General features: G+C 40.6%; 1 protein-coding gene across 1 annotated transcript in view; it reads right to left on the reverse strand.

Moving 5' to 3' along the window:
• Positions 1–14,027, reverse strand: part of LOC308116170 (BMP/retinoic acid-inducible neural-specific protein 3-like) — a 72,827-nt gene that overhangs the window by 32,093 nt on the left and 26,707 nt on the right. Inside the window, exons 3-4 of the mRNA XM_080474194.1 lie at positions 13,237–13,427; positions 9,911–10,095 (exon numbers count right to left, since the gene is read on the reverse strand). Coding sequence (XP_080330320.1) covers positions 9,911–10,095; positions 13,237–13,427 — 376 coding nt within the window. The remainder of the gene's footprint in view (positions 1–9,910; positions 10,096–13,236; positions 13,428–14,027) is intronic.

Genomic DNA, 14,027 nt, shown 5'->3' on the forward strand with positions numbered 1-14,027 from the left:
GGGCTTTTTCTCAATTCATCTCAATCAGAGAGGTTTTTAGCAGCACTTTGGTTCAGTGGTGGCTGCCAAATCAGCTCCACGTACTCTTGCCAATTCACTTTGGAGAATGTACAGTTTTATCTCTGATGGACTGCATAGTAGGGCATCACTAAGGACAAGTCAGTGAAAAATGGGCTGAAGCTCCCCAAAAACAACAAAGGAAAAATGAAAAAAAGAAAAAAGAAAAAAAAAAGACAATTTAGTGTTTCAAACTGCAGCTCCACAGTTGGAACGAGGGAAATAGACAGTTGTGTTTCTGCCTTTCCAGCTGAGCGCTGTCTCAGAGCTCCTGCTGGCTCTGCGGTGGTCTGTGACAACCACTTCATGTTTGTTTACTACCCGGTATACGAAGTGACATCGCTTTCACAATACACCGTTCCAATAATGCACAAAATAGGTTGCAAAGATTAATAGAAAGTGTTGACCAAGCATTGCAGAATGTCTTCTCCTTTTTCTCTGTGTGCTTCTCAAACATTTATCCAGCGTTGCTTGAATCCCAAATGCAACCAGGAAGAAATTAATTTGTGATGTTTTTAAATCATGACTCAAGACATGCCTCTTAATGTTTTTATATATCATTTAAATAGTGAAAGTCTCAGCATTCAAAATTTAATTGAAATGAACCAATGCATTAGATTAGTGGTTCTTGAAGTGTGAAGGAGGCCTCACGTGAGGGTCACCAGTTTCAGAAAGGGTATGGCATCGGGAAAAAATATCTAATTTAAAGGGTAAATAATGGAATTGTCATCACAATTTAAAAAGAATTTGTTGTAACCGTAATGTAACTTATGTAAATGAAAGCTGTAGTGCGAAATTGTTAATTTCAACAGACATGCCTATTTCAGACTACACATAAAGACACATTCCAAATACAACTAACAAACATGACAAGAACTATTCCGCAAGAGCAACAAAGGATCTATTTTTTTCAACACATTTTACTGTTCTATGTAAGACACAGGTCAGGTCAACAATCCTTTCATCAGAACAACCCTCAAACATAAGCTGCATCTATTTTTGTCACCTAAATATGTTTGTGTTGGCGTTTATGTTTGAGTAAAACCAAACATTTTGTTTAGTTCCAAAGGTTTTGTGGTTTGTTGCCTCTCCTTATGTTTGTTTTAGATAAACTTAAGGAAGTACACAGAATAAACTAATAGATTGGCTGCAAAATAACCCTAATGTAAAAACTGGTGAGTTCAATTTAAATATCAGATTATAAAAATATCTTTTCTATTTCTCATCCATCCATGGATACATCCTTCATATAGCTTTGTTTAGCAAAGGGTCATGAAGTACTGGAGCCGATCTCAGCAGGCTCAATGTCAAATGTAAGTAAGTATGCCCTGAGCAGGTCACCATTCCATAACAGGGAAAACACAGAGAGACAGCCCACCAAATACTTTAACATTCAGACCCACCGGCACAAGTACTTTGGAGAGAGCTTGAGCCTTATATTTTTCATTTTTAGTCTGATTATAAAACAGAATCTCTCCAGGCTGTAGCCTTCCATCTATCGAGTGTCGAAAGGGATAGGCCCTAGTTGATTGTGACATTATCCAGAATTAGGTGGCTATAAAAGAAGACGCATGGTTTGATGGAGGATGCATGGATGGATGGAGTCATCGAAATAAATATGCACATGATGCTCATGTCCCCACACCCGACACAATAAAAAAGAAATTGTGGTTGGCATGGTGTGTTACTCAGAAGAAAGGATCACTGATATAAATGTTGTTAAATAGCAAAAGGCAAAAAAGCTTATATACAGTGTATATGTGCATCTAACAATTACGCTGACACTGTTTGCCATTTTCCCTTTGTTATAATTCATACCAGCGCACATTTAGCATCCCAGTGTACTCACTTATTTTTGGATATGTCAAGGCCCTGGTTTTGGCCCCACCAGCTTGACCTGTTAATGGGCTGCCCCTCAAGCTGACCCTTCAGTTCTCCCTGATTGTTGTCTGCTGTGTCTCATTTCACTCCACTTCCTATGTGTGTATGCCGCACTCTGTCTTGCTGAGTTTTCTGTTGATCCTAGCATGTGTTCCTCACCTGTGTTTTAGCTTGTGACCATAGTGTGTAGTTCTGCTGCTCCTATTCCTCCCTTGATCTTTTCCATTATTGGACTTTTGATTTGATTTTGGTTTAGATACTTTATTTTGTCAGAAGTCTTTGCGTTTTGATTTTGATCTACCTCCCTGAAAGTTGCCTTTTTGATAACGTTATCAAATAAAAGTTTGTTTTTAACTGACCAAGTGGACTCAGCAGATCTCATATGCCTACCTGAGGAGCTCAAGGAGATGAAGCTAGTGTCTGTTGCCTGCAGCAAATGATAAAAGAAACTGTGGATCAGGGCCAAATATGGGATAGAGTGAGTCATCAAGTGGTGGTTATCCTGCTTGCTTGCTTCCAGTCTACTAGCTTTAAACTTGTGGACTCCTGATTGGTGTGCAGAAGACAATGTCACGTAAGCCAGAGGTACTTTGGTATTGCTGCAGGGCTTGGCCTGGTTCTCAATGCTGCCCTACACGTCATCTCTGGGGGTTGAAAGTCGAAGCCATAAAGCCTGCACCAAGATTTGACCACCCTGGGATTGTCAATGCTGCCAATCCAGCAATCATGGTCCATCAAGAGCTGTCAATACAAGCCCACATTTCCATTGGAGGAGGGGGTGAGTCAGCCGAGGCTGCCAGCTGAGTAATCATCAAGAATTGTCACATCACTCCACCGCACATCTTTAAGGGAGCCCTGGGCGGCCCCCTCTATCAGTTCCTGTGTCTATCTTTCAGAAGCAGCATCATCATCGTTCCCAGGTTCGACATCTGAATGGGTTTTGTCACTGCCAATGTCCTTCTGTTCCTGAAGAGGTATGGTCACCGCCCCTCCTCTTCTGCTCATCTGACACAGGGACATGATTGCTGCCTTGCACCGGCTTGTCTTTGCTGTTCTTCTTCTTAGCCTCTTGAGAGGCTTTGTCTGTACTGCCCACCTGCTCAGCCCCTGGAGGGGTTTCATTGCCATGGCCTTGCTCCTGAGCCACCAGAGGGGCAATGTTGCCATCGTTTCTCTGCCCAGTCCTCGAAGGAGCGTCATCGCCCTTTACCAAGCAGCTTATATGCACAGCCATCCTGCTTGTCTCGTTCACAGGCCGTTCCCTCAAGCGGCCTTACCTGCTCACCCTGTTACCGGACTGCTCAACCGAGCAGTCCTGCTTGCTTGTTCTGGACATGGGCCGCCCCCCCGAGTGGCCACACCTGCTCGCCCTGGTCCTAGGCCACTTCCCAAACGACCCCACCTGCTTGTCTTATTCATGGGACGGCCCCTCCCCGAGTGGCCCATTACGCTCAACGTGTTCACGGGATGCCCCAGCTGCACGTCGTGGTAACAGACCTGGCCACCTTATACCCAAGTCCCTCCAACCTGTTCACTGGTTTCCCCTTCAATTGGCCCCACAGTCCTTTCTGCTGGGGTCACCCAACCTGCTAGCCTTATTCAGGAGCAGCCCGTTCTAGTGGCTCCTTTTGCATGCCCTGCTCACGGACCACCCCCGCCCCAAGGGGCCCTGCTTGCTTTTACCGTTCCCAGACCACACACCCAAGCGGTCACTTCCGCTCACCTTTTTTCAGGCTGCTCGCTTTGGCCACCCCATCTGCTCGCCCTTTTTCAGGCTGCTCGCTTTGGCCGCTCCATCTGCTCGCCCTGCTTCTGGGCTGGCCTCCTGAGTCGCCAAATTCGAATGCCTCATGACTGTGCAGTCCAATCAAATGGCCTTGTCTTCCTGCCTCGATCCCAGGATGCTTTTGTGTTTCCTAATTTTGCAAGAACACTTCTGTTTTTGCATTCAACTCTTTTTTCCCCTCACTCTTGCAAATTCGGTTCTTTCCACCCCAACAACATTTTCTTTGTTCTTTATTAATTTTATCATCTGAATAAGATTGTAAAACTGTAAATAATGTACCAGTGACACTGCAGGAAATCAGATCCACCCACAAAACTTTACGAGTAATATACGCCTTTTGCAGGATTTTTCTTGTAATAATTGGATGTTTACATTTTGAACACTGAAAGATTGTTGAAGAATAAGGCATACAGACAATAAATTGTCTGTATGCCTTGCACATACATGCATGCACAGATTTTGACAAAATTATCACCAGATAGATATTAGGCGATGGAAGATTGCCATTAAATTTAGCAGCTATTAAATATTTTGGTAATCAAGTATTCTATCAAACATTCCATCAATTAATTGAGTAATCGAATAAAACATACTTTTGCCTAATTAAAGCCTAACTATAAAGATACAATAGAAAATAAGATCACTTAATAATAACCAATGTGTTTCCTCTTTAACAAAAAAATTACATTTATTGCATGTATATTATGTAAATGAGCAAAGAGTTTCAGTCAGATTTTCCAATGAAAACATATACAATTGGTTCCCGCTGATTTTTTTTTCTTTGTATCAATAAAGAAAAATGCTGTTTTTTAAACACTCCCTTTAAACTGTGCAACTTCACATTTAGAATCAGAACCAATACTTTTCAACAGAAATGCTTGGCTGTGGACTGCTACTTGGAACAAGAGTCGTACACTGTGGATGCCCCCCCCAAAAAAAAGCAAAGCGAAATTAACTCTTAAATAAGATTAGAGATTTAAATTCAAATTAACAACGCTTCAAGGAAGGCAAAATTCCTCGAGGTACTCGAATAACTATGTAATCATATATTGCCTGTCGATTTTCCAATGTTGATTTGAAAGAATAAGGAAGAGATGTTGCAATTACCAAATATGTTTCATGTTCCTGATAAGAGTTTTGAACAATAGCTGCATTTCTATTAGTCGGGTGAAAAGCGTGCACTTCTGATGCCCCAGTCTCCAAGCCTCCACCTCAGAAACAAGTGTAATCACATGAGACACAGAATGAGGAAGCCCACAGTGTGTCAGAACTGTGTCTTTGCAGGTTGCCGCTATTACCTTCAGTCTGTGACGTTAATCTGTTGTTTACCACAAGCAGGTGTAAACACATCAAAGCCCCGTATGAGAAGAGATTCCTCCGAGAAAACAAAGTATTCTATGCAAAAGGGGGCAAACTCCGCCAGTTCAGTTCATCCAGCTTGATAGCAGCTGACAGAGTGATGAATGAACACACCCCGAAGGTATTGAGCAGCAGAAAGATGCGGGGTGAGATTTACATCATAAGCATATCTTGATATGCACAGCATGTTTTTCCCTTATACAAGCATGTGAGCATACACATGAAAGAGCAAAGGGGGGAAAGTAAACAATACTGCTCGCTTCATCTCCTCTCTTGGACCAACTTCTACTGAAATGTCACATCAAAGCGCCATCAGGTGCAAACATACCCTTTGGAAACTTGTTTGTTTTAATAACACAGCTCAAAAACAATAATAGATTATTCAGTACATGAGCTATAAACAGTGCTTTACGTAAATCCCCGTAAAAACTTGGACGTAACATTTAGCACGTGATCAATATTGCAGCCATGAAGAAGTTCCCTACAAAAATCTTGTTGTTTACTTTGTTGAAGCCAAAAGACAAAACAAATTTTACATTATCACATAAGAATATTGTTGAATATGTATAACAGTGAGTGTATTTTGTGTCCGAAGACGACTAATAAACACTGCCATCATGGTGACTGTAAGAAAACACATATGTGTCTTTCTGCAGGGCATGTACAAGCGACCTAGTTTGTCTTTTACTCTAAATTAGTTCTTGTGGAATTAATGCAACAATTGACGTAAACCTCTTTTAGGCTCACAAACTGAAAAAGGAACTGACATATGGAAAGGTAAATACTGAATTTTATTCAAACAAAAAACAAAAATCTACATTCACTGACTAATAAATAAAAAAACATTTCAACAAGTTTTAATTTTCTCATTTTAGGGTCATTTTCATCTTTGCCATATAATTGTAAAAAAATCTAAGTTCACCCAACCTATTAATGTTATTTAACCCATATTTAGTACAATTCGCTACAGAAAATATCAGTCAAAACCAGAGCATGCCTGCTCTACACTTATTATTACATTCAGGAACATAACTGTAATGCATCAAATTTTACTTGGATACCCGTTTCCTGTGGCTTTTATTTTGGCATGGAAAATATAAAACCCCTTATAGAAATGAAGCATATTCACATTAACAAAAGAAATGGGGTATAAAGGAAATAAGTAATCTAAGACAATCGGAATAACCACTGCTCTGGTACCCATTTTAATCAATTGTTCTATAAAGTAATTATTTTCTGTAGAAAATTGGTGCACTGGCTGAAGGTGTTTTCTATGTGGATCACTTTACTTTAAGGTACTGCCGAATTATTGAAATAGCTGCTAATGTTCTTTGCCAAGAACATTAGCAGAGGTCTTAAAGTGCATTTAATCTTAATGGTTCATTAATTAAAGATGGTATGAAAAATAGCCGTCGTTTATTATTCCATGTGGACGTTTTGGTCTTTAAATTGTTCAAATTCCCTCCACCAATGTGCTTTAAAATATGTTTTAATAAAGATATTCTGCATATGAAGCAGGCCAAAGTTGCCCATTGGGAGCCTGTTCGTGGGTTGTAAACTGCATACTGTAATTGGTATTAAGATGTAAGTACTTGGCAAGTGCTGACCATTGTGAAGCGTGATTTTCTTAAAGACTTATTCCCAGAAAGGGGAAAAAATGCAATTACTAAATCAGGAATATGCAAGACACAAACGGCTGTTAGCCAAGGGTCAATGACTCACAGTCTAATTGTGAAAAGTAAAATCTTTGCGAGAATCTGCAGTTTGGTGTGTGTATGTGTGTGAGAGTGAGTCGTCGACACGCCATACGATTGCTGCAGCTTTCAGAGGAACGAAGATTTCCATTTCCAACCCTCAATTATCAGTCAGTATGTCATCAGTACTCAAAAAGAAAAAAAAAGCCATTGCGGTTTTTTTATTCTCATCATGCAAAAGAGTCAATAAATGACATATTTTGCACTACGCACTGAAATAATTTCAACACCAGTGTGTATGGCCAATATTACATTATCATGCGTTCTGGGAACATTGTATTGATTTACATACATTTTCTGAATTGCTGCTTGTCTATCTCCAACTACCATCTTGATGAGAATTCAAACCCCAGCAGTTTCACACTTAAACATGCCTTTACTTGTTGGCGCTGCTTTTATTTGTAAAAAGAAAAGCAAAAAAAAAAAAATAATTTTGTTCAAATATCAGAACGTTATAAATATTATTTAAAAACTTTTGTCTTTTTCACATAAATCAGTGTGCTGACAGTTTGATTTCTGCATAGCCAGGCCTTGCAATGGAACATTGCGTTACCTTACACTGATTTCTTGCAGATTTCCTAAAAAATATAAGTGTATAAAGAGTGTCGTGGCCTCCGGAAGACATACATTGTGTTATCTTGACTTTTAATTTCCTCACTAAAACACCAAATATGATGCTATGTGTCAGACATTAACCCCCATCCTTACACTACCATTACCTAACTTCACCTCAACTGTTTTCACAGATTTCAATGTTGATAAAACAGATATGCACACACACACACACACACACACACACACACACACACACACACACACACACACACACACACACACACACACACACACACACGCTCACTCTACTAGTCTAAATGACCTGAATCTACTGGATATAAAACTCCTATTAAAATCCCCCCTCACCACTAATTCCTTTTGAATACTTTAGTGAAGAATCCAATTAACATGACTTGCTATGTTTTGAAGAATAGAATCATTGCCTCTTTTCACTGAAACAAAATTGTAGCACGACTATATGAAATCAGAGACAATTCGAAGGAGGATGTCATGAAAAGAGGAAATTTGAAAAGTTGAGCTGCTCTATTACGGCCAAAATGATTATCATGAATATTTTTTTTGATAAATACTGAATTCACCATCATCCGTTCGTTTCATGAAAACACCTTTTTATTGCACGTCAAGTGAATGCGTTAATGTATTCTGTTCCACTGTTGCTTCACCTTGTTGAAGTTGAATTTGAAATACAATTACTACTTATCTGTCAAGAGTATCTATTTTTTTCTGGAAACAATATATATGAGATTTACCCAAGATAAATTCTAAACTAAAAAACAAACAAAAAAACAAGACATTGAAGATTGCAAAAATAAAGAGCAGCCCCCAATATGTTTTTTTTAAGAAAATATTGAAAAGTAAGAGTTCTGCAAGTTAATTAAGTGAATTGTTATAGGCTTCCATTAATTAATGGGTGACAATACTTCTTTATCGGTACATCTATCTATGGGTAAAACACCAAAAATGTATTCAGGACTACAAATGAAGCACTGAACAGCGAAAGCCGTGACTTATTTGTAATCTGGACGTGGCGGGGTGAACATGTCGGGCTCTGAAAAGAACTGCTACGTGAGTAATCGGAGGACAGGACCACCGCGACACTCGCTGCTCGTTGAGAGGAATACCAAATGATGCGTGCTTTCACATCAAACCTCTAATAGTCTCGAAAAACACAAAGGGTCCGATTTACTAAGATCCTGCATGAAGTGTGCTAAACTACATGTAAATAGATTGCACTTGCATGCAAACATGAGTATTCAAATGAGGGCTCTGTGTGCTTTATAGCCCGCTCACACCAGAACACTCTGTTGGGAATTGCATCGTTTCTGTGTTAATTGGATGGATGGCTTGAGTTAGACATGCTAGTGGAAGATGTTAAGAAACTTTTTTGGACCATCACAGCAAATGAATTGGAATCTGGGGGGAGTGGGGGTGAGATATCAGTTACAAAGTCAAAGTTTGGTGTACACTTTTCTTTATATAATATAGTCTGGAGATGAAAGTCGAAATGATTCCAATCCCAATCAGCGTCTCTGCTGATGGCAGAGCCTGAGTTTACCACCTTTATAAATACGGTAAATACAGACACAGTCATCAAAAACACAAACGTTTTAAGACACACAACATTTTGCGCATCTATTAAGATAAATTACTCAAAATAGCTATGCAATCTGGAACTCCAGTATTCCATATTCATGATGGCAAACACACTAAAACAATTAAGTTAGATTACTTTCCAGATGACTGTGGGCGTGTTATTTACTCAAAACTTTAGCTGATTATAAAAAAAGTTGAGAGACGTCTGAACAGGTCATCTTTGAATGTAGCTCCAATGTCACCTTCTGCTCCAGACATTTTATTCATGTGTTATTAACATTTGTTCTGAACCAGGGGTGTCAAACATAAGGCTCCAATCCCACCAAACCACCAAACAAATTGTGAACATTTCAAAGAAAACAAACACATTTCTTGAGAGGAGCAAACACAATGCAACGCTGAGACCCAAGTTGAAATATGCTATGAAACTATAGCGACCTGGTTGCTATCAGACGAGCCTCAAAGCCATGCTCTCAGGTGAGTTCATAATGCAACAGCTATTTTTTGGAAGGTGCACCAGAAGGTCTAAAATGGGCTTTGTGTTGAGATTGTAGTCATTTTCTTTAGTAGCTTTTTGGCTTTGTGAAAATATAGACATTTTCATCACGTGTACTCGGCGCCACATCAAAGAAAAACGTTAAAGCTTAAATTCAAAGGTTATTATGGCGTTTTTTCGCCAGTCTGGCCCACTCCGCATGAAATTGAGTGTAGCACCTGAACTAAAATGTGTTTGACAAACCCTGCTCTAATCCGTCTCACAGCTCATTCGAGGCGATGTCCGTGAAGCAGCTCAATGCCGCACTAACCTCACGCTCGCCCCCTGGTGGTTGGCTTTAAAATGTTCGCTGATTTAATCGCGGTGGCCAAAGTTGCTAATGATCTAGCAGCCCCAGCAGCCCTTTACCTTGATGGCAGTGGAGGCGATCTGGATGTGGTGCAGCTTGTGCAGCGTGCTCTCTCTGTCAATGAAGTAGGAGGCAGCCAGCTGGTGCAGAGCTTCGAGCGTCACAGAAGTGCCATTGGTTTCACTCACTTCAGACGTCCGACTCAGCTTCCGTTTGTCCACGAAAATCATTAATGACTCTTCCCCTGTGAATAGATGCAAACACAAACGTCAGTATTGGTGGATAATCCAATATGAGTACACAGATAATCCCTTTGATTGGTGTAGTGGTAAATATTAACATGCTGAGAAGACGACCGCCCGATTTGATACTTAAGTCCGATTTGGTGATAAACCTCAGCTGTGATGAGCTGACTGAGATGCTTTTTTAAACACGGCCGTCTAAAAAACAAAAAAGGATATTAAACCTGTTGAAGTACAGTGTATTTACAGATGGTGAAAGGTACCAGATGATCGATTTTTTTCTATGTTTTGTTAAATGTGGCTTTCATTTTTGACATTAAAACACAAACTCTGCTCTCAATGAAAGTAGACAAAGATTAATGGTTTCCTTAATCACTCAAGACAACCCCCCCCCCCCCCCCCCCCCCCCCATGTAATCAACTTCTAAAATACGGGGATTTGTTTCTCATTCAAATCACATTGCAGCATAAATTAGGTTTACATTTCTTATTCTATTGTTAGTTTCTATCATTCACACATTTGAATACTCTATGTATGGACTTCTTCTGGCAAAGTGGTATACACAGCCAGTAGATTGCCAAGTATATTTATGTTAAAAACACATCCTAAAGTTCCTTAAAGCACATTGCTCAGATAAAAAACTTGCAATATCACTCTTAATGGCACCCTGTTGTGTGTTTTAGAGGTTCCGTGGATCTGGTTTATTTATGATTGGGTCACTCTTATGCTTGCTCAGTGCATTCAGAGGCGCACAGAGCTGATCCTCACAGTGGTTTGACATTATCACACTGACCCACAAGTGGAAATGGTGTGCAATTGAAGTTAATAATGCAGATTTTAAGATCACTTTTGTGTACTGAAAACACAGGGGTTGGGGGGGGGGGGGGGTCTATCTGGGACCACTCCCCCTCTACCTTACGTCACAACAACCACATTCAACAGTCGGGCTTCATGAGGTGGTGCTCGGGGCAGATGAGTGGACAAGATGGCACTAAATAGATTTCAACATTTAGTAATTGGTTGGTGAAGGAGTTGTGCTTAGAACATGCAAGAATTGCTTATTTGTGTTCTTGAAGATCTCGTTTATTTTTCTGTGCAACATCACTGTAATATTACATGATCAGCGCATTGTTTTAGACTGAGGCCAAACTTTCCATCTAAGACCACAGAAACTTGTTGTTATAGGAAATCACACATCATCCGACCTCCTGCATGAAAGTCATGCCTTACATCCTGCCAACTTCCACCCTCCATTCTCGCTTTTAAATTACTTTTACCTGGCTTATTCCTTTGCTCCCGTCAGCGATACCAAAAGGCACCTTGTGCATATCTTTGAGACACCGGAGGCTGTGTCAAAATGGCAATTTTGATGACCTGAGACGGAGGACTGACTAAAGAACTCCTATAGGCTACTTTTAAAACGAGGCTAGAGGTGATTCTGGATGTTATTGTAGGTTTAGCAACTGTAATGCTTTCTATTTTCTTGTTTTCAACAGACAATGTGCAAGACTGTCCTACAGTCTATTTAAATAATAATGGTATTCATAATTGCTTTAAGAGTTTATGCACAAGAGACAGGATGAAAGGAGCTGGCAGAGGAGATAGCCTGGGGAGCTTTACTGCACATTATAGTACTTAGGGTAAATTATTTTATTATGCAACTGGAATGTTTGCTGAGAGACTACAGAATCAGATTCTTTACGTCGACAGTATGAGCTTTGATAACCCCAAACAAGCCTAGATTCACAGGTCAGCAAATATTTCGTCCAATACTTAGGGAGACATGATGGGAAGCTTCATAACAGGAAATATGTCCACTCGAAAGAAAAGCAGTTGCTTCGATTCAGTACATGTATCAGTCATAACACTGTGAACACCTGCCTACTGTGGCCCCTTTGTTACAAACTACAATGTGCTGTGTATTGTGGCGGCGTTCTATCAGAACTCGTATTGAATTCCACAGCAGTCAGATCGGGCTTATCCACCAAAAAGAACCAGGAGCCAGTTCAGGGCCGGTGCTATTGGCAGTTCTTAAATGAGCACCCCCCAAAGAACCGGTTGTTTTTCCATTGTCAGGGGAGCCGAGTGAGAGCCACGTCATTGCGTAACTCCAAAACGTGGTACGTCACTGCATAAGTAGCCCCAAGAAGAAGCATACGTTGGCCGCCGAACGGAGGTCCACACAACACCAACAATGGCAGTGCTTATGGTGTTTCTGCGAGCGATGCTCTCCTCATTGTTCAGTTGTTATCTTTTCACGTCCATCTTGCTTTGGCGATGTTCCCTGTAGATTTCAAAATGCCGGTACAGCGTCTCTTCCACCTCGTGGGTCCCGATAACTCCGCCCCCAGCTGATAACGTTTCAGATCCCGCTCTGGCCTCGCTCTGGCCCAGCACGTTTAGACCCTGGTAGGCCGGGACTTTGGTGGTGGAAAGACTAAATCTGGTCCAAGCCCCAAACTAGCACCTGGTTCTTTTAGATGGAAAAGCTCCAAAGAGACAGAAGCTCATTTGGTCACTGGTTTAACACTTTTCTTTCCCTTTAGCCATTTTTTATAGAAACTGACCACTGCAGACCCCTCAACACCCTATACTGTTTTAGAAATGCCCCGACCAAGTCACAAGCCAATTGGTTCCTTCCTGCTACACATATCCTACTGACAAATGCTATAATAAAGAAATGATTGGTATTCAATTAACCTGTCAGTGTTTGCATTGATCGGATATATCGTTACGCCTCTATGAGTAGCTGACATATTTTCTGAAAACAAAACCAAAATACAACACCCTTTGCGAGACAGTTTTGGAAAAACTTCCTCCTCTCTTTTCAACTTCCTTTCATATTGCATGTTAATTGAAACTGGAGACATTATGGGATTAAGTCAAGTTCTAATGAGTGCTTGCCACTCAATCAACCCAGCAGTACACGAGCTGGTGTACTTATTGTCTTTAATGTATTCAGATTTTTTTGAGCAAAAATATGGGGAAAGTTTCAGGACATGAAACAGTTCTTGGAGGATTTCATGTAATTGAGAGGAGCTTGGTCGCTGTGCTAAATCTAGGTCACCTGGATTCCTCAAATCCCTTATTTTAACAACCTCTTGCGCGATGGTAAATAAAGACACCAAATGCACTTTATTTACCTCCCAGTGTAGCAGAGAGCAGGAAGTGGGTTCCGTATTTCCTGATGATGTTGTCCGTGATGGCGCTAAGACTGGGCCTCCTGCCCAGCTGCCTAATGGTCTGGAGGAACTCGGGGTCCAGCGGCAAGGAAAAGCCATTGTTCTCTTGTCTCTCCAGGGCCAAGCTGTTCACCTTCCAACGGCCAAACTCCCTGCAATGTCACACAAACACATGCTTGGCATGAGGAAAATGTCCACAACACATGAGTGCTGCATGCAGGCTCATTTACAAGATGGCTAACAGAAAGAAAAAAGTATATACATACTATATATGTATTCCCACACAATGATATCCTAATTTGTAGAGCTTTACATCATTGTCGATGCATGGGTGTGGAGGCTGTTTAGACTCATTTCCATGACAAAAAATGCAAACAGTGAAGCCACTACAAGCAATTTTCTGCTTCTTGAAAAGAAACAACATGGCGGATGAATTTTAAATGCATGAAAGACACAGCTGGCCCTTTATGATGAGGGTTATATTCTAAGATTTTCCTTCACGCACCTGACAAATAAACATGATTTCTGAATGACTCTTGTGTGCCACTCCTTAAAATACAGAAGGTGTCACGCTGTTTTTACCTCCGGCTCCAAGAATTGCTTTCCACCACAGTGAAAAAAATACAAACAAAAAATAAAACCTATGTTTCTCCACCAATAGTAGCACAATCTTTTCTCATCACAAGTCACTTTCTTGAAGCACTGTGGTTGGACAGGCTGTAATCATGGATAGAGTCTTGCTGTTTTCAGGG

The sequence above is a fragment of the Lipophrys pholis genome (genome assembly GCF_963383615.2).
Source record: "Lipophrys pholis genome assembly, chromosome: 10".
Classification (NCBI taxonomy): Eukaryota; Metazoa; Chordata; class Actinopteri; order Blenniiformes; family Blenniidae; genus Lipophrys; species Lipophrys pholis.